Source organism: Pelophylax lessonae, assembly GCF_965119305.1.
Source record: "Pelophylax lessonae genome assembly, chromosome: 3".
NCBI classification, from domain to species: Eukaryota; Metazoa; Chordata; class Amphibia; order Anura; family Ranidae; genus Pelophylax; species Pelophylax lessonae.
Window position 1 is genome coordinate 157,190,198 of NC_138770.1, and position 21,439 is coordinate 157,211,636.

Sequence of the window (21,439 nt, forward strand, 5' to 3'; positions counted from 1 at the left end):
TAACCATTGGGACGTCCTAAAGCAGAAATTCCCAAGGCTAACTATAGCCAACCAGGTAAACAGGAGCTCAATCAAAACAACTGGAGCTTTGACAATACACCGTCAAAGAGGAAGCAAAAAGAGCAAAAAAGAGCAAAAACCTTGCAGGCCAAAAGGAAGCATCCGCAGATGCCAACACATCCAATATATAGAACTCTGTGAAAGTGTGCACCGACAACAGGAGGCCGCCTTGCAAACCTGCGTCACTGACGCCTGATGACAGAAAGCCCAGGAGGCACTGAGCGCCCAAGTAGAATGTGCCTTGACAGGGAAAGGAGGAACCTTACCCTGGATGGAATAGACCTAAACCACCATCTTTCTGATCCATCTGGAAATGGTCGCAGAGGAAATGGACAACCCTTTCCAAGGCCCATCCATGAGCACAAATAGTGAGTCTGACTTAATAAAAGACTCTGCAGCTGCGAGGTACACCCTAATTGCCCGGGCCACATCCAAGGCATGCAAAGCAATTTCCCTCGGATGTGTTGGCCTGGGACACAGGGAAGTCAACACAATACCTTCATTCAAAAGAAAATCAGAGACAACCTGAGGAAGAAACAACAGACAGGGGCAAAAAACAACCAAATCATAGTGAACCACCAGTAAGGTGAATGATAGGATAACACTGCAAAATTTCGACACCCTGCGTGTAGAGGTGAAAGCCACCAAAAAAGACCACCTTCTGGGACAGCTTAACCAGGGGAATCTCCCGAAGATTCTCAAAAAGAGGCTTCTGGAGGACTGAGAGCATCAAATTGAAGTCCCAAGGCGGCAACAGAGACCGCACTTGGAGTGTCAGGTGTCTAACTCCCTGAAGAAAAGTACACACCAGGAAGTATGTGGCCATGGGCCGTGAAATAAGACTGCTAAGGCCGACACCTGACCCTTGATAGTACTCAAGGCTGTTTCTGCTCACCCCCCCCCCATCCCCCATTAAAGGAACGTCAAGATCCGAGCCACCGAACAAGAGCAAGGATGAACCCCACATCTTCCACAAACGATGGTAGAACTTACTAGAAGCAGGTTTCCTTGCTTTTAACAGAGTTGGAAACACCGATGCACGACTGTAAAGCAGGATGGAAGATTGGTCCATCCTGCTTTACAGTCCCGGGACTGTATTGGTCCATCCCAGGACAGCAGATACTCCCCGAGAGTAAGCTTCCAATTAATGTCGATGACCAGCCACACCAGGTCGGCATACCAAGCCCGGCGAGGCCAGTCCGGGGCCATAAGATGACTGGAATAAGATGGCCCAATCCTGCATACAAGTCTTGGCAGAAGCTTGAGAGGAGGGAAGACGTAAATCGGCCATTACTGACCCCATAGGGACACCAGAGCATCTGTGGCATCCGCCAGAGGAACCAGTGACCAAGCCACAAACTTCTGCACCTTTCTGTTGAGCCGGGAATCCAACAGATCCACCTCAGGGATGCCCCACTGGAGACACAACTGATGAAAACACCTCCGGATGAAGAGACCACTCCCCTTGGTCCAACGCCTGCCGACTGAGGTAATCCACCTGCCAGTTTTCCACCCAGGGAATGTGTATGGGGAAGAGGGCTGGAACGAACCGTTCTGCCACTTTAGAATGCTGGCTACCTCCAGAGCAGCCAGGACACTTCTTGTGCCCCCCACGCACTGGACATCCCGGAAGACGATGCATCCAATGTTCCAGACACAGACTGATCGCTCGGAATTTCAAGACTTTGATCAATAGTATGGACTCTTCCAGTGTCCAGATCCCCTGAACAGAATATTTGCCGAGGACGCCTCCCCAATGGGACAGGCTGGCATCCGTGGCGACCACTGTCCAATACAAGGGGAGGAAGGATGAAGGATTTGCCCAGCCGAAGTGCTAAAGAACGAAGCCACCGTATCAGGGACTCTTTCGTTCCCTCAGCTGGGTCTGATTGTCCAGAGACAGTGGATTCTTGTCCCATTTCGCCAGAATATCCCTGGAGGGACCTCGTATGGAACTGTTCAAACTGAACCACCTCAAAAGGTAGACACCTTCAGGCCCAACATCTGCATGCAAGTCCGGAAGGGATTACCATCTGCTGGACAGCAGGGGATGAATTGCCTGTAGTTTCTGGAGCTTGTCCAGAGGAAGGGTCACTCTGGCTAAGGCCGAGTCCAGAGTCAGACCCAGATACTCCAGCTAGTGGACGGAACCAGAGCAGACTTCTAAAAATTCAGAATTCAGTCAAACTCCCTTAAGCTTGTATGGTGATTTCCAGGTTTTCCACCAGAGCAGTAGGAGACCCAGCTCGCAAAAGGAGGACGTCCAAGTAGCCCAGTACCTTGATCCCCTATTGGCATAACAATGCTGGCACCGGGGCCAACACTTTCATGAAGACCCAAGGAGCAGATGCGAGACCAAAAGGTAACGCCAAAAACTGATAATGTTCCTCTCCCACGGCAAAGCAGAGGAAGCGCTGGAGGCCGACACATATTGGAATGTGAAGATAAACATCTTTGATGTCGATGGAGGCAAGAAATTCCCCCAATGAAGGGAAGCCACCACTGTGCGAACAGACTCCATTTTGAACTTTTGCACCCGCACAAAGCAGTTCAGCGCCTTGAGATCCAGAATTGGACGCACCTTGCCTTCCCTCCTGGGGACTGTAAACAGGTTTGAGTAAAACCCCTGAAAAAGTTCTGAAGTCGGAACGATCTCTCTTTAAAGTAAAAGGTCTTGCACCCCCAAAAAAAAGCCTGCAAGCGGACCGGGGACAGTCGCACGTCGGAAAGGAAGAACGGAAAGGAGGAATGAAATGCGATCTTATAGCTGGACCGAATTACCTTGTGGATCCACCTGACTTATACCAGGGGAGTCCACAGGTTCAGGAACCAGCAAAGACGTCCCCCCACCCCAGACACGGGTGAGGGCCCACCTTCCTGCTGAAGGGGCCTTGTCTGCGGGTCTGGAGAAGCCGGCACTTGCCAGACCAAGTTCACTTGGATTCCCCAGAGGAGGCCCCGAAGGGCTTCGATCCCTTGTCAGTCAATCCTAAGGAGCGAAACAACTTGCTTATCTTGCTTATGAGCCGAGGATGGGGGCCCACGGCTACAACAAGGGTCCTTGCCTTAGTAGCCTGCAGAAGAAAAGTACTCTTCCCTCCCATGAGACCTTTAATGATGTCATCCTTTGCCGCTCTGGATGACTTCTGAGTGCCGAAGGGAACCTGCGCCTCTGTCGCAGCTGCGTCCTCCAACTTTAAGTCTCAAGCACAGATACAATCAGTGCGCCCACCGGTGCCTTTTTGTGCACGGTTGCAGAAGCGGAGGAATCATCCTCACTATCTGAGGATTCAGGGCGCATAGTAGCAGACCCAGCAGGGTGACCCACGTCCGCTGTGGCCGAATCAGATTCAGGATCTGAGGAGACAGATGAGGCAGGGAAAGGTGCCAGCCCATCGCCCAAAAGCCACCTCCACCCGGGACACAAGGGACTCCAGGAGCGCCGTCAGTACAGCAATGAATGGATGGGACCCAGAGGGCCCTGCGGCCTCAGAGAAGGGATGGGGAGGTGGGGAGATGTGCTCCAAAGACTCCATGAGTCACCAGGGGGACCCCACAAAAAAATAGTAAAACACTGCTAAGGGACAACCCCCACCAATTGATCCACAGCAGAGAGGACCCCACCAGACTCCCCAGGCACCGCAGCCACCAGGAGAATCTGCACTGCACAAGCCGTGTTCAGGAAATGAAATGATCCAGGAGTCAGCATCAGAGGATGAGGAGGGGCTCCCACCACCGAAATCGCTGCCTAGAAGGCTCCACTGTCATGGCCACCACTATTTTCAATGGCAAACAACCGCAAATTGGCCGCCGTGCATTGAACACACAGGCTATAAAAAATGTCAGCCCCACGCGGCACCACGAAGCTCCCAGGAACCCAGGAGGGATCCCTAGATCTCAACCGCTTCAGACAGAACCTCCTTGCCATCAAAATGGGGGGCTGTCAGCCAGGAGAAATGCTGAGACTCGGGTCGAGACCAGGTCATATGCGACCTCGCGAGCTGTTTAACTCAAAGGCCAGCCCCCGTCCAGTGGGGCTATGTCGTGGCCAACCTAGCGTGGATTTGAAGTATCCGCACGCTAGCCAGACTGAGGTGACCACTGGATCTAGATTATTCAGTCTGTCGCCCAATCCTGAAGTTAAAAGTAGATCTCACAGGAAAAAAAAACAGGAGAAAAAATTCTATCTAAAAATAAAAAATTGCCAGGACCAGAGATCCCAGCAAGGAACTAGGTCCTTACTCCTGACTAGGCAGAAAATAAACTGAGTACCTATAGCAGAGAGAGGGAGTATACTCCCTGGGATTGCCCATAGATGTAGCCAGATCCCTGTGGGGGGAAGTATAACCCAATGGTTAAGAAGATCAGGAGATGTGTCCGTCAATGAACGAAAGAGAAAATATTTTTTTTCTAACAGAGGTCTATATATTACACCTAGAAGAGGAACAAATGAAAAGGAAAGGGGAACAGAGGTGTTTGGTTCCAAGTGGGGGACAGTTTGGAGCAATCTGTTGCTACAATGTAATCTGATAAGGCCTCAGCTTAGTGTTTCTCCGTTACTTCCTTATATCACATTTACTGCATCTTCACTCCAGTCACTCATCAATTCAGGAAGTGGCCCATTACAGGTGATATCTAGACTTTTAAGTTGGGTTTATATGATGGAATGGCAGATTTATATTTATTGTAGTACCCAGTTATTAAAAAGACTATGGGGTTCATTTACTAAAATTGGAGAGTGCAAAATCTGGTGCAGCTCTTCATAGAAACCAATTGGCTTCCAGGTTTTATTGTCAAAGCTTCATTTAAAAAGCTGAAGTTAGAAGCTGATTGGCTATCATGCACAGCTGCACCAGATTTTTCACTCTCCATTTTTAGTAAATCAACCCCAATGTCACTTTTCCTCAAAGGACAAAGTCTCTTCCTAGCCCACCCTGACCTACCTTTCCTCATCTTCACTCTGCTCTCCAACTGTTTTGATTCCTTCAGCAATGTAATTCAGTGCAAGCTACATGACAGATGATGCCTACATAAGGTTGACATTCTCCTGCTCACGTGGCAGTGTTTGGGCCCAGCAAATGGATGCTCAGGTCAAAGAACTGCATCCTGGGAGGAGGTCACATGCTCCCCATACATGGAAGCACTGACTATTTGGCAAAGGCTCGGATAGAGATATGGAGCAGCAGGGGAGCAAGGAAGGTGAGTATAAGTGTGTCAGGGTGGGGTTGGACTTTGAAGAAACCTGTCACTTTAGTGCCAATTTAGTCTTTTTAGGTATAATGTCCATTTCTATTAGTTCATTTTTTTAATCAATATTACTGCAGAGACCGCCAAGAATCATTTACCACATTTTAAATTTTTCACTTTCTCTGTCATTGTTCTGCAATAGCACCAAAAAGGACTACAGACTATGGGGCTGAATTACTAAAGGCAAATAGACTTTGCACCCACAATCAGTGGATCATGGGTAGAATGCTCTTGCTCCTGCAGAGTTTTCCTCCAGCCCTGGTCCATGCCAAGATATGTACCTTCAGTTACACAGATGAAGGGAGTATCAATGGACTACAAATCGGGTGACATCATTGCACTTGCACTCCATGGAGAACTACAAGCCCTACTTCCATGGTGGAAGATGGGACTTGTAGTAATTTTATTCACAACTTCCTGTGCAGACAAAGACATGAACAGCTGCGCCAATTTCAAATTTGCCCGGAATCTGCTGGGAGAAAAACCCCATATCTTGTCCTGCCCCTTCATTCCCCAGTCTGAGCGCTGCTGTATAGGGGACTGCAAGAACCCAATTCAAATATATATACTCCTTGCATTTATATGAGTATTTTTAATGACGATTAGTGAATAGAGATACATTATTATACTTATTTTAAATCTGCTTGGACTTGTACTTTAAAGCAGACATATCAGGTAGTTTGATAAAAACTAAACTGCAATGCTGTGATGTGTAGTTAAAACTGTTATAAATACCTTTTTTTTTTTTAATCAAATGCTTGACTAGACCTGTTACACTAGACTGTATGTGCCCATTAGCAAACTTGCCTTTTACCTAAACCAGTAAAGTAAGTTTTTGCTCTTCCACAAAATATTTATATTGAACTAGATGATTCCAACACACATTTAAAAAAAAAAATAATATAGAGGGGACTATACGCTTGTAATAAACAATCTATGAAATATGTGTTATATATAGTTTCCAGGTGTAGGTTTAACCTGATGATAGTTACGCTTTAAACTGACCTCTAGTAACCAGGTATTACTGCACACTTTCACTTTGCGTGTTGGATTTGTCCACATACAACTCAGGGAATATGACAATATTACAAAAAAACTAACACAGACATCATTATTAATATTTCTGGATAGTCTAATTCATCATTTACATTAGTCCTCTATATTTACACATCTACAATATATATAAATGCTTTTTATAAAAAGTGGTATGCAACTGATGAAATTACATTAAATAACGTAAAAATAATATGTGAATCATATGAAAGCACATACATGATGACAACTTTTAGATTTTGTACCAAAATTCTGCACATTCAGTTGAGAAAGAAAATCAAAAATGTTTAGGGGTCTGACCAAATGGACAGAGGAACTGAAAATTAAAGTGACCCATGCTCAATGGCAAAAAGCATTTAAATTCACCCTCACAGCCACCCACTGCTCCAACCACTGGGAGACTTACCAAAAAATGTTACATAGGTGGTACTTAACCCCCTACCGACTTTCCAAAATGTTCCCAGGCTCCCAACCTTGCTGCTGGAGGAAATGCAGGAGCATATGCTCCATCACACATGTCTTATGGTTCTGCAAAATGCTCTCCTCATATTGGAAACAAATCTTCTCCTAAATATCCACTATTTCCCAAATACATACCCCCCAACCCCATCCTTGGCTCTTCTACACATAGGCCTGGATACATTTTTCTCCCACCTCCAGAACTGTAGTGGTACATCTCCTACTGGCAGCTAAAATTAACATTACAAGATTATGGAAATCACTTGACTCCCCTTCCATTACTAGAACAATAGCAGACCTTAACTATCAATGTGAAATGGAAATAATATTTGCCAGACAAAACATGCAAACACCTAAATTTCTCTCACAATGGGCTACATGGCTACAACACCCAAAGTGTAGAGCAGACAGATGATCTAACCAGGTCAGATCTAGTACTTGCTTTTAATGAACTATACTTTCTCCTTTTGAACCCCCCATGAGGGGCAACGGTAGCTCCTCCTTCTCTCACCCATTTACCTCTTCCAATTCGCCTTTCCCCCTGCATCCCCTTCCTTCCGCCTCACATCCATTACTGCACATTTGAAAATAGTTAAATTTGCAGGTGCATGGCTGTTATTTGGATTGAGACTCTCACCCGGCTCTACTGTTGTAAGCCTGTCGTTCCCCAATTAGGCGGTACATCAGTATATTATACTGTTCTGTTGTTTCATTTACCTTTCACTATGTTAAACTCTAATAAAAACCTATTTGAACAATGTTCAAATAAAAATGTTTAGGGGTCTATTTATCATACTTTTAACTAAGATTTTCTCATTTTTCACATAAGATTAAATTAGAAAATAAGTGACCCTTGCTTGGAAGTTGGGTGAATCTTGTGTGAGAACATTGATAAATAGACATCTAAGTATTTTTAAATGTTCTTTTTTTGTGCAGAATTGCAATAAAAATATAAAAAATGCCATCAACCAAAAAAAAAAATGGGATTTTTGACTTACCATAAAATCCATTTCTCTGATGTTCATTGATGGACAATGCTCTTTATCTTCATGACCGTAGAGTTATGCTGACCCCTACAGGAGTAGGACACTAGGCAGAGAAAAGCTTGAGCACACCTATGGGGCAGTCCCTGTGGGTATACTCCCACCTTCTGCTAAAGGTATTCAGTTTTGTAACAAGCAGTGTCAGAAGAAAAACAATCCAACTCCAAAGAGGGGCAGGTGCTGTGTCCATCAATGAACATCAGAGAAATTGATTTTATGGTAAGTCAAAAATCCCATTTTCTCTTTCGTTCATTGACGGACACAGCTCTTCATCATCCCGACCGTAGTGACGTCCCAAAGCAGTGTCAAACATGAGGGGGTGGGAACAGCAGAAAACAACTTCTCAAAGGCTAAATATAGGCAACCAGGTAACATGGAGCTCAACTGATAACAACTGGAGCTCACTTGAAAAAAACACCCTCAAATCGGACAAGTTCTCTAAACAGTAGCCAGCAAAACTTTGCGGCCAAATGAAGCATCTGCAGATGCCAACACATCCACTTTAAAAAACTTTGTGAATGTATGCACAGACGACCAAGTGGCCGCTTTGCAAACTTGCACCACTGACACCTGATGACGGAAGGCCCAGGAGGCACTAAGCGCCCGAGTAGCATCCATCCTGACAGGGGAAGTAGGAACCTGACCCTTAATAGAATAAGTCTGAACCACAGTCTGCCTGATCCATCTGGAAATGGTCGCAGCAGAATCAGCCAGCCCTTTGCGAGGTCCATCCGTAAGCACAAACAGGGAGTCTGACTTTTGAAACAACGCTGTGGCTGCCAGGTAACACCCTGATTGCCCGAACCACATCCAGAGAATGCAAAGAAACTTCCTCAGGATACTTAGGCTTAGGACTCTGGGAAGGCAACACAATGTCTTCATTCAGATGGACATGGTCGAAGAACCACCTTATCCCTGTGAACAACTAGATAAGGTGAACGTTAAGAAAGCGCCACCAGCTCAGACACCCAGCGCGCCAAAGTAATAGCCAACAAAAAGGCCACCTTCTGGGACAATGTAAGCAGCAGAATCTCCCGAATATTTTCAAAGGGAGGTTTCTGAAGAAGTGACAACCCCAAATTGAGATCCCACGGCAACAATGGAGACTGCACCGGGGGAGCCAAGTGTCTCACTCCCTGGCGAAAAGTACGCACCAAGGAGTGTGAGGCCAATGGATCTTCAAAGAAAAATTGCCAAGGCCGAGACCTGGCCCTTGATGGTACTCAAGGCCAAACATTGCTCGACCCCTCGCTGGATGAAAGACAAGAGAGACTCACACCACGCAATATACTTCTTCCACGTACGATGGTAAATCTTCCTGGAAGTAGATTTTCTAGCTTTTAAAAGCATAGGAATCACTGAATCAGACAACCCTCTATCCTACAGCACCTGGCTTTCAACAGCCAGGCCGTCAAAGCCAGGGACTGTAAAGCAGGATGGAAGATCAGTCCTTGAGACAGCAGATGTTCCCTGAGAGGGAGTCTCCAAGGAACATTGGCGACCAGTCGTAACAGATCAGCGTACCGAGACTGGCGAGGCAAGTCTGGAGCCACTAGAATGACTTGAATCCTTTCTGCCTCGATCCTGCGCAGCAGTCTGGCAGAAGCTTGAGAGAAGGAAAGGCGTAAATCAGATGATAATGACTCCAGGGAGCCACTAGGGCGTCTGTTGCATCGGCTAGAGGGTCCCGAGACTGTGCCACAAACCTCTGAACTTTCCTGTTGAGGAGAGAGGCCAACAGGTCCACCTCGGGAGTCCCCAACTGACTGAACATCTCCGGATGAAGTTACCATTCTCCTTGGTCCAACACCTTTCGACTGAGATAGTCCGCCAGCCAATATTCCAACCCTGGAATGTGTACAGCAGAGAGGGCTGGAACCGTTCTGCCCACCTTAGAATTTCGGCTACTTCTGAGCCGCCAGAACACTTCTCATGCCTCCCTTGGTGATTGACATAGGCCACGGCCGTGGCATTATCCGATTGCATCTGTACCGGACATCCTTGGAGACTAACTGTCCAATGATCCAGGCAAAGCCTGATCGCTCGGAGCTCCAGTACATTGGTCGGCAGCCTGGACTCCTCCAAAGTCCAGAACCCTTGAGCACATTCTGTATCGAGGACACCTTCCCACCCGGATAGGCTGCCATTCGTGGTGACAACAGTCCAGTACAGGGGAAGAAAGCAATTTCCCTGAAGAAGTGCTCGAGAACGAAGCAACCAACCCAGGGACCCCCTTGTTCTCCGGCTCAACATGAACAGATTGTCCAGAGATCAAGGATCCTTGTTCTGCTTCACCAGAATCTCCTTTTGCAGAGATCTTATGTGGAACTGTGAAAAAGGAACCGCCTTGAAGGTAGACACCATCAGGCCCAGCACCCGCATGAAGGTCTGAAGATGCCTGTCTGCTGGACAGCAGAAGCCGAAGAGTCTCCTGCAACTTATGACATTTTGCCAGAGGGAGATACACCCTGGCCGAGGCAGAGTCTAAAGTCAATCCCAGATATTCCAGGCTTGTGGACGGAACCAGAGCAGACTTCTGTATATTCAGAATCCAACCAAACTTCCTCAGTGTTTGCAGAGTGATCTCCAAGTTGGCCAACAGGGCAGTCAAAGACTCTGCTCGCAACAGCAAATCATCCAGGTACCCCAGTATCACGATCCCCTGCTGACGCAGTAATGCTAGAACTGGGGCCAACACTTTTGTGAAGACCCGAGGAATGGAGGTGAGACCAAAGGGTAACACCACAAATTGATAATGCTCCTTGCCCACGGCAAAGTGCAGGAAGCGCTGATGGGCGATACAAATGGGAATGTGAAGGTAAGCGTCCTTGATGTCAATGGATAGGAGAAAGTACCAGTGATGTAGGGATGCTATCACTGTGCGAATGGACTCCAATTGAAACTTCTGTACCCGCACAAAGCAGTTCAGCACCTTGAGGCCCAGAATTGGACGCACCTTGCCCTCCTTCCTGGGAACCGTAAACAGGTTTGAAAAGAAACCTTGAAAGCGTTCCGACTTCGGAACCGGGACAATCACTCCTTGAGACAACAAGTCTTGCACTGCACCATAGAGATCCTGTAAGCGATCTGGGGATAAGTGCAGGTTGGAAGGAAAGAACCTCGCTTGTAGCCAGATCAAAAAACTTTGTAGACCCACTTGTCCTGAATTAGAAAGGTCTACAGGTCCAAAACAGCGAACATGTCCCCCCATCCCTGATACGGACGAGGGGGGCCCTTCATGCAGTGGAGTTTTTGTCCAAAGGCCTGACAGACCTTGCTCTTGGTTTGCCTGACCAAGACTTCTTCGGACCCCATTGGAGGCCCTGAAGGGTTTATATCCCTTGTCCTGAGGAACAAAAAAGGCTGCATGTGAGCAGAAAAAGTGGGTCCCCGTTTGCGACAGGACTCCTTACCCTTGCAAGCCTTGGAGGACTTGTGGGTGCCAAAGGGGACCCGCGCCTCTGATGCTGCATTAGTCACATCTTTCATATGTAAGGTTTCCCGCACTGATACAATCAGTGCATCCACTAGTGCCTTTTCATGTGGGGCTAGAGGGACAGAGGAATTATCCTCACTATCTGAGCATGCACGGTGCGCGGACACAGACCCCGAAGGGTAACTGGCATCCGCGACGGCCTTTTCAGACCCTGGATCAGAAGAGACAGAGGAAGCAGGTGAAGGCAGGGGACGCTTTTTGGTAGCCCGTTTGCCCAGACCAAATCCACTTTGGACACCAAGGACTCCAGGACCATCATCAGTGCAGCCAGTTGTAGGGCCCCGGAGGGCCGGCATCCTCAGAGTGAATCAGGTGGTGAAACATGTTTAAGTGACTCCATGAATAGAGAGGGGAAACTGCACCACAAGTGTAAAAACCACTGTAAGGGACACCCCACCACACTGTTCACATCACAATGCACAGCACTACCGCTGTATAGCAGCAAGAGGCAGAGGGAACCCCAGGCACTCGCCACCGCCGGTCAAGCTCAAAGTAAGCTTCTGCACACTGGGCAGCGATTAGTAAAAAGGCATGTCTGGCTATAAGTACTAGAGACCGAGGACTTCCCACCGCCGAATCACCACCCATCTGAGCTCCAAAAACATGGCCACCACTATTTTCATTGGGAAAGTATAGAAAAATGGCTGTCGGGCTGCACAAACAGCCGCCAATCTGTAGCAGACCAGGCTACAAGAAAATGGCGGCCCCGCACAGCGCCACACAGCTCCCAGGGGGGGGGTCTCTAAGCTGGAGAAAATGGTCCCAACAGGGAGGGGGGACACATGTCAAAATAGATCACCGAGCTGGGGGGAGGGGGAGACACAATTGGGAAGGAGGGAAACCCAGGGGTCCAACCATCCCAGGGAGGGGCCCACGTCTGCACCAAAACCCGCCAGAGGTAGAGGTGGGACAGCTACTTACCATATCAGGAACAGGGTGGGCACCGCTCTGGACAGGACACCGCTCCAAGCTCATTGTGGGTGCTGTCGTCCAGGAGGAATGCTGTGACTCAGGTTGAAGCCAGTACGTATGTGCCCTCGCAAGACATTTAACACGCAGGAAAGCCCCCGTCCATTAGAGCTATGTCATGACCGACCTAGCGCAGAGCTTTGGTCTGCACGTGCTCGCTGGCTGGACTAGGAGGGGCGCTGGAGATCGAAATGATCCAGTTTGTCGCCCAGACCGGCAGTTGATACTAGATTCTCACAGGAACAAAATAATAAAAGAAAAGGAAGAAAGTTCCATTTAAAAAGAAAATAATAGCTATGACCGGAGATCCCAGCAAGGAACTAGATCCTTACCCCTGACTAGGCAGAAAAAACTGAATACCTATAGCAGGAAGTGGGAGCTTACCCCCAGGGACTGCCCCATAGGCATGCTCAAGCTTTTGCCTAGTTTCCTACCGCCATGAAGATGAAGAGCTGTGTCTGTCAATGAACGAAAGAGAAAAAATGCCATTTGACATTAAAGGCTTACTGAGTAAACTTCTTCTACAGTCTTCTTGAAGGACAATGGACATTTTTATCCCATCATAGTAAAATTATTTAAACAATCTGTGTTTGTAGAGCTTAAAGTGTTATTAAACTCAGACTATGACAAACACTAATTACATGTTATATAACGGGTGTTCATACTCACAAAGCCAACAAAGCATTTTATTTATGTAGAATAAAATATAATTGGTTGATCCTGCCTTCAGCTGTCCCTCCATCTTGTCTGTGTCCACTGCAGCCTGAGATTGTGTAGACCAGCTGGTGTCCTCTATGGAGCATGTTCAATTTCAGCTCCCTTCTAAGCCCTTCATTTCTTCTTTTTTATAATCTGTGCAGCCCACATGACTATAGAATCATACATCTTGGCGTATATACAGTGGTATATGACACTCCCCTCCCTCCCTCCTCTGCCATATCCTCGTATTGCTAAACACTATTGGGGCGGGATATAGTATACACCTACACCATACTAATGCACAAAAAATACATGTGATGTTCAATAATGATTTATAGGGAGCTTTAAATAGTTATTTGATATTTATAAATCTAATAGCTGTTTTTTTTTTTTTAGTCATGTGACTAGCACAAAACCAATCAGAGCTGGCCGGACACAGATTCACACTGTAGAGAGCATACATCAGCAGAGTGATAGAAGCCCCTCCCACAGATCTTTCCCTGTAGATGACACAGAACAGGAAGAGATGATGTGAACACAGAACAGCACTGCAGGAATAAGGGATTTTTAAAAAAAAAACAAAGTGGCATGATATATATGATTTATGTGAATGAATTATAACAATTAAATTAACACTTCTCTGTTTAGTATAATTTTAATGTTCTTCCAAAATACACAAGATGCTTGCTAAAAACAAGAAGTCCTCCTTTGTAATATAGAACTCCATGTGCATTTGATGGCAATCAACACTAGGTAACAGTCGACAACAGGGTTAACATCTTGGTGAATGTGTTTAGGAGAAGATTGTTGCACACAGAGGACTTCTTCTGACTAATCAGGGGTTTGCAGGAGAGGAAAAGGCAGTACAGAAGAGCACTCACCAACTGTGATGGACAGAAAGAGTGTTGAAGAGTTTTCAGTCAGCAGTTACATTTTCTACAGTGGTAAAGCCTACTGCACTACCACATAGGCCTCCTGTCCTAGTAAGTGGTATCTGGGGAGCATCACAAAGTTATTGGTGCTCCCCTGGGTGTGCTTGTGACAGAAGGAATGCAACCAAATATGAAGTGTGGCTGTACAGAAATCTTATGCTGCTCTGCATACTTACTGAGCAAAGTGGATGATGGAATTAATGTTTGAAATGGATATAAGTGATAGATGTGGACCCGGTTGCCTTGTAGCTGTCTGAGAAATAAGGAGTCAGTAAATAACACTATGCATTTGTCATTGTTTGCATTCTGACTGTCATTAGAATGAGCTTCAGTCTTAGAAAAGATGGAGAAGGTTTACCCCCTAGAAGTAAAAGAGGCCCTCAGTATACTGTAGGATTAAGCCCTCTAAGCAGAAGGCTGTGAGTTCCAACATGGGGGCAGGGAGTATTCAGTAGTCATCTTTATACCACAATTAGAGTTTCCCTTATTTCCTTCTCCAATCAGAATTAATATCCTACCCTGCCTGAAGTAATTTGCAGATTATATTAAGAATAAGAACATAATAGAGTCAATTCACTAAGCTATATTTATCAGTATTTGCCATAGCGATCATTTTCAACAATTCGAGTCAAAAATAACAGTAACATTGCAAAAAACAACAATAGTTATGGCAAATATATCATGGGCTATAGTTTAGCAAATTGCATTGATAGTCTGTTAAATAATCCTTTACTTGCATATTTAAAATTGTAGAGACAACATTTCCTAGGAAGATGGTAATGTGATGAATGCTCTGTTTCTGTAGCAAGAACAGATACCTAAAACTATTTTTTTTCAAAAACGTGATTAGAAAAAAGCAATTGACCCTTCGCCTATCAGTGGTATAACACAGATATAGTTCAAAAACCTTATATATGCAGCTAGAACATCTTTTTTCTAAGTGTGCCACCATTATGTGATTTTGCCTCAAACTGAGATCTCAGTCTTTTAACATGTGTTGGCCCACCTGACAGATGACTAGACAAGTTACTGCAACCGAAGGGGCATAACCTCACTGGAAATAGAGTTCGTCTGGGTATCACTTGGTGTAGTTACTGATTTTCTATGCAGAGTTTGGTGTATGGAACAGCTACCAAGAGGTAAAGATATACCAAATGACAGCATTTCTGGGCTCAAGAGCTGGCTGGCATCAGGCCATCTGTCGAAATTGTAGGACCAGATGCTTCTCCCTCAAAGCTGCCCATGAGGACAGCAGTAGTTTGCTATTCCACTGGTAAAAACATGCATAGCCACACTCACTTTAAAGGTTCACTGGCAAATTGCTGGAGTATGTGCTTTCATATGTCATTTACTTGTATAGAAACAATTATACATTTTCTTTGTCAAACTCACAAATAAAATACATAGTAATGAGACAAGAAACATCGTTCCACCCTCCTGAAGAGACCATCTCAGCACAGTCCTCCTCATCGTAGGCGTTATTTGGCTCCCCTTGCCTCCATTTGTTGAAGGTCTGCAATGGAGACCGATCAGAATACACAAAGTGACCTTCCCTATCCAGGTCGTTGATGCCAATAAAAATCCTGCTGAGGCCAGCTTGGTTAATGTAAGAAGCCATCAGACTGTTGGTTGCCTCATCCTTGGGCATGCTGAGCGTTCCGCCTCTTCCTTGGCAGTAGGCCTGGGCCTCTATGTATTTCTTCTCCTCTTTTACCAGGAAGTAGATCTTAGTGTCTGTCTCGCGCACTCCAGCTACAACTGCGGGGGAGGGCAGTGCTGAAAAGTGAGCACTTATATTTCTATAACAATCTTAATGCACATTTAAAAAAATAACCAGAGACAACACCACAAACATGCATGACACATTTCTATTTTCCTGTTTTTGGAAGATTACAGGTTTTTGTATAATTATAAAAATCAAATCTCATTTTACAAATAAAGATTTAATGGGGGGTGCAGCTATGATACTTAGTTTGCAAGTAAATATTAAGAAAGCACAGCATTACCTACACTTTCAGGAGTATCTGCTTTATAGCTATGTCACTCAGTGACATCTGCCTGGGAATGCCAGAAGCTCATGACATGTATCTTTTATGTTGGTCACAGTGCTATCATTTTTTAAGGTGCATTCACACTTGACTGTGTTGCGTTTTCAAATACACATTACTACAAGTTGCTTTAAGGCAGCCTATCTCTTTGAATGGTTGCCAATGTACCAAAACTAACCAAAAATTGGACATGCACCATTTGTTTCCAATGTAGAGCACCACAATGCCCAGTAGTGCATTACCATGCATTTTTGTGTGCTGCAATGCATGTGTGTCAAAGAGTCGTTGGGGTGCTAATGAAAAATGGCATGTAGCATGCAGTAACGTGTTGTGCTAATACGTGAATTCTCACAACACACTACATTGGAGAGGTCTGAATGAGCCCCTAAATTATATGCTTAGTTTCCCCAAATTATCAAGAATGAAAAATGAAAGGGAACCTTTAACAAGAGAAACATGAAGGCTGCCTTTTTTTAACCTCCCTCTGAAAAAACTTTAGCGTTACCAGGCTGGCACACTGATACAGAACATTCAATATTGTGTCCCTGATCTAGATTAAGTACACAGATCAACAAATCTGATTTTGGTCAAACTTCAGTGGAAGCACCGTTGTTCAGAGCCAGAAAATCATTCGGTAATTAAGGCAGAGACATTCAGGGATGTAGTAAATGCAGAAAAAGGTCAGCATTGCCAGACTCAAATATCTCTAAATACAGATTTTACTTTAGGGTGGAAGTGACTAACTATTAACAAATTATTCAACTTTATGGTCCATCAGCCACAAGTACAACACACCTGCAGTACTGGCAGTCAGATTCAAGAAGTTACTTTATAAGGGGCAAACATAAAACTGGCTGCAGATCCTAGAACTACTGACTGGAAGATCCAAACTACACAAATTAGTAATATTTACACTGACAGAACTCAGTCAATTCCTGCATCTCCTGAATCCCTATTTTGGAATAGGCAAGGTTTTAAAGTGAAAGACCATGTTACAAGGCCGGATATATTTTAAATATTCATATATTTTATTTTAAAATTTAGTTCAGGAATATTTCTGTTTCCTGTAAAATGGGTATTTTCTTATATGATGAGCAGTAAAAGATATAATAAAAAACCATAGAGAATTAAAAATAGAGAATTAAAAAAAAAAAGTGAACAAAATTGGGTAAGCACCTAAAATAATATACAATGTGTAATATAATGTATTTATTGTTTAGCACAGACTTCTCTAATGATGGTATATTAGGTGCTACATATATGTATATATTATTTGTAGTCAATGATAAAATTATGGCTGAGCAATAAAATGCTTAGTGGTTTGGCTGCTATGAGTTATTGCACTTAGACTTTATAGGCAAAGGTTTCTGGGCACCCATTTGCACTTGCACCCCCCCCCCCCACCCCTTCCCTTTGCAGCCATAACAGTCGCCACCCTTTTAGAAGTTTTAATAATATTTTGGAATGGATATGTGGGAATATGTGCCCATTTTGTTGCAAAAGCATTTGTGAGGTCAGGTACTACTCTGGAAATATTTTTGGCCATATAATATAGTGTAAGTGTGTTGTGAGATGTCTACACGTTTTTGACCATAGTACATAACTTGTTGATCTTCCTAAATAGGTCTATATAAGCAGCATGGAAACCCATCTGCAAGCATAAATCAATACATACCATTTTTTACAAACTTCAGCTCTGTTGTCAGCTGTGTGACCTGGATGTCCATCTCTCCAACAGCTTTCCTCAGCTGCCCGCACTCACAGGGTATCCCTGCAAAATGAAGACAAGAGAGCAGGTATCACTATTCTTTCTTAATTCATAGGATTTGTATTCAATACATTACATTAACCAAGTGCCAACCATCTGGGATTGACTGCACACCCAAAATTTGCATACATTCTGGTTGAAGATGTCCCAACAAATGCAGGTGCATGGGATATGTTCCTAACCGACACCAATATCCCTTTAGACTTTGAGGCAGAAAGACTGCATTAAAATACTACTGTCATGAAAAATATGGATGTCTGATAACTTTATGTGGCTATACGTGTAATAACCGTATTCAGTATACGAATTTCTTTTTGATGTTCACATAACTTTTCTTTATATTTTTCTTCACATTTATATGCAGACCAATGTGTCTAACAAGGGGCCAAGACATACCAAAAAAATACCAGGAGAGTTTACAACTATCACCTTTCTCATGGTCAAAATCTTACAAAAACAATTTGAGAGAAATATAATTATCATTTTTAAATATGAGAAACATGATTTAATATTCTAAATACTATTATTGCATATATTGACCTCATACCATTAACAAAATACAGTGAGTGGGATTTATCAAACCTGGCACATACAGAATCTGGAGCAGCTGTGCATGGCAATCATCTTCTATCTTTCATTTTCAAAGCATACCTGAACAAGCTGAGGTTAGAAGCAGATTGGTTACTATGAACAGCTGCTCCAGATTCTGTTGCTCCAGTTTTGATAAATGTCCCCTCAGTGTTTTTTGTTTTTCCTTTAAAAGCAATCTTTAAAGCTAAATTAACACAATAGATTTGGCAAAAGCATTAAGTGCAATGTGGCCAGATGCATAAGGTGGCAGCATCTGACCCTAAACGAAATAAGTGTTTTATCCCTGGAGTTTTTACATTTAAGATGTTTTTAAAGTTGAACATAGCAATAGCAACATAGTGCTTTTTTAATAGAAATGTGCTTGCTTGTCTTTTGTACAATCAAAAATCCTCTTCTACCTGCCAGCTCCTTTTCTACTTAATATATAATGAGTTGGACATGTGCGGCTCATTCTATCTTCTCTGCATGCCATGGTTCTGGGATAAAATTTCTTTGCCCAAGTGTGGGAGTAATAACATCACAGGAAAGGCAATCAAGATGGCCAGAGATGCTAAACCCAGAAGACTGGGAAAAGATAAAAACTTTAAACAAGGTAGCCACCTTTTCCTAAATTTAAGATGCAGGCAACAGAATGCAACTGCAAAGACTTTCTGTCGGATTACAGAATCCTAATAGGACCCAAATAAAAATCACAGTGAACATGAATGAGCAAGGCGAAAAAGATCCTGAGAAGGCCACATACTGGAGACTTTGGTGGATCAGGGACAGATGAGTATAAAACTGAAAGAGCCGCTTACACTTTAGGGTCTGGCAGATTTTTAATGCACAAAAACCTGACAGTCTCAGAGAAAACTATCACACAGATAACAACAGTAGATTAAATTAAGCCAGTGAATACCTTTAATACCATTAATGGTAGTAATTCGTAAAACTTAAGTATACCTGGATCTCCATTTGGACCTGGTGGACCCATGTCACCAACATCTCCCTTCTCACCTGAAAAGTAAAATGCATTGCAATGCTTTATCATTCCTTTTTTTTTTGTCAAAAACTATTTAACAAGCTTTTCAAAATACTAATATACAAAGGTGCATGTGATTACAATACCATAACAAGAAGCACATTTTTCTAAAAGGATATCTAATGTTGAAATAATACCATGGATATACAATAACCCTGTAGCAAGCGGGATGCTTGACAACCACTGAGAAAACCAATTGTTGGAAACATATAACTTAAAAGGGAAACCTTAAAAGTGTTACAGGGGGATTTGTAGGAGGAAAGAGATGGGTGACTAGAAAGGAGAGAAAGAATCCAAAAAACATTCGAAGAAACCTCAAAAGGAGTGAACCAATTATTTTGCCACTAAGGCTCAGAAAGTGGAAGAATCACTAAAGACCCCCTATCATGTCAACCTAGTGTGTATCTTTTCAAGATTGGGGCCATTATCTACGACCAAAGTTTCCTTTGCCATAATCTCATTTAAAATCTGGGCCAATTCCAAGAGGTGAGGTGAAGAGGTAGATTTCTAGTGTCAGGATATAGCCAACTGAGCCGCAAGTAAATAATGCACTTTTTAATTTTGGAGATGGAGCCAGGGATCATCAACAATAGGGCAATTGTTTCCTAAATGTATAGAGGAAGGCAGTAAGTTCGACTTGGATAAACCACCGTTGGCCATAAACAGAGGATAAAGGGAAATGAAGTTGGGGGCCAGTCCTGTGATAGGAACATCACTGTATCAGTCTGAAGCCCAAGGTTGAAGGAGGGATCATCAAATATTGGGGTCAAAGTACCTGGTTGATGTGAAAGCCCACATAGAATGATTAATCAATCACATGAAGAGAGATGTTGGGTCAGATAAGGAGGAGGGATAGTCAGGAGCGGTTTTTGAGATGGAGATAACCAGGGAAGGGCCTGCAGGTCTAAAGGGGATACAGCCTTTATCATTCTTTCTAAAGGGGGCTTTTTTGTTTTGTTTAATTACCATAAAGCAGGGATCCTCAAACTATGGCCCTCTAGCTGTTGCGGAACTACACATCCCATGAGGCATTGTAAAACTCCAGATATGACTAGGCATGATGGGAATTGTAGTTCCTGAAAAACTGGAGGGCCATAGTTTGAAGACCCCTGCCATAGAGGATATATATATATATATATATATATATATATATATATATATATATATATAGAGTTTCTTACAGATGGCATCTTGCCTAATTTTGAATTCCTAAATACTTCTACACAAGTTATTAGGTCATTAAGGGGTAGCTCTGACATGATAAAACAAAGAACTACTCCTTTACAAAGATGGGCACTTCCACACAGAGACATAGTGTAATCTGATCTCACAATTAAATACCTTTAGAACCAATTGGACCAATTTTACCATGGCGACCCATGCTTCCTTTCATTCCCTTTTCACCCATCATTCCTGCAAAACAAAACTATGAATGTCAGATTCCTGCAAGTGGCCTTGTAGTTTTGTTAAGTAACATTTGCTTCACATATTACTATGATTAAGGCTGGCTATAGACCATCCAAGCATCATAAGCAATGTTCTTAATTTAGAGCACTGTTTCTGAAATGTAGGAAGGCCATATTGAGTTCCTAAGGCACCCCAGGGAGCACAGGGAACAGGTCCAGTCCTCATTCCTCTATGTAGAAGAGGAAAGAATCCAAAGTATCATATACGTGGTACTGTCAGTTTGGGGAACATTCCTTTTCTTTTCAGCACGACTGTGCCCCCTATACACAAAGCCAGCTCCATAAGATAAGGTTTGATGAGTTTGGATGGGGTGGAACTCATGTGGCCTGCCCAGAGCCCAACCTCAACCCTACTGAACCCCTTTGGGATGAAAATGGAATCTTGATGCAAGCCAGGCCTTCTCATCCAACATCAGTACCTGACGTCATACATTTTCTTTTAGTTGAATAGGCATACATTTCCACAGACACACTCTAAAAGCTTGTGGAAAGCCTGCTCGCCTGCTCTTAGTCTATAAACTGTTGGCTATAAAATGTAAAATAAGAGTTCTGAAGATCACATCATTTATTTCAATTAAAAAAAACAT

At 43.9% G+C, this 21,439-nt stretch overlaps 1 protein-coding gene across 3 annotated transcripts in view; it reads right to left on the bottom strand.

Annotated features, from left to right (window-relative positions):
- Positions 1-15,241: 15,241 nt before the first annotated feature.
- The window catches only part of COLEC11 (collectin subfamily member 11), a 107,068-nt gene continuing 100,870 nt past the window's right edge, over positions 15,242-21,439 (bottom strand). For 2 of the 3 annotated variants that reach the window (XM_082252383.1, XM_082252381.1), the window contains exons 4-7: positions 20,728-20,799; positions 19,308-19,361; positions 17,682-17,777; positions 15,242-15,734 (exon numbers count right to left, since the gene is read on the bottom strand). In XM_082252383.1, the coding sequence (XP_082108509.1) occupies positions 15,325-15,734; positions 17,682-17,777; positions 19,308-19,361; positions 20,728-20,799 (632 nt within the window). In that variant the 3' untranslated portion in view covers positions 15,242-15,324. The remainder of the gene's footprint in view (positions 15,735-17,681; positions 17,778-19,307; positions 19,362-20,727; positions 20,800-21,439) is intronic. The other variant, XM_082252382.1, reaches the window with a different exon arrangement.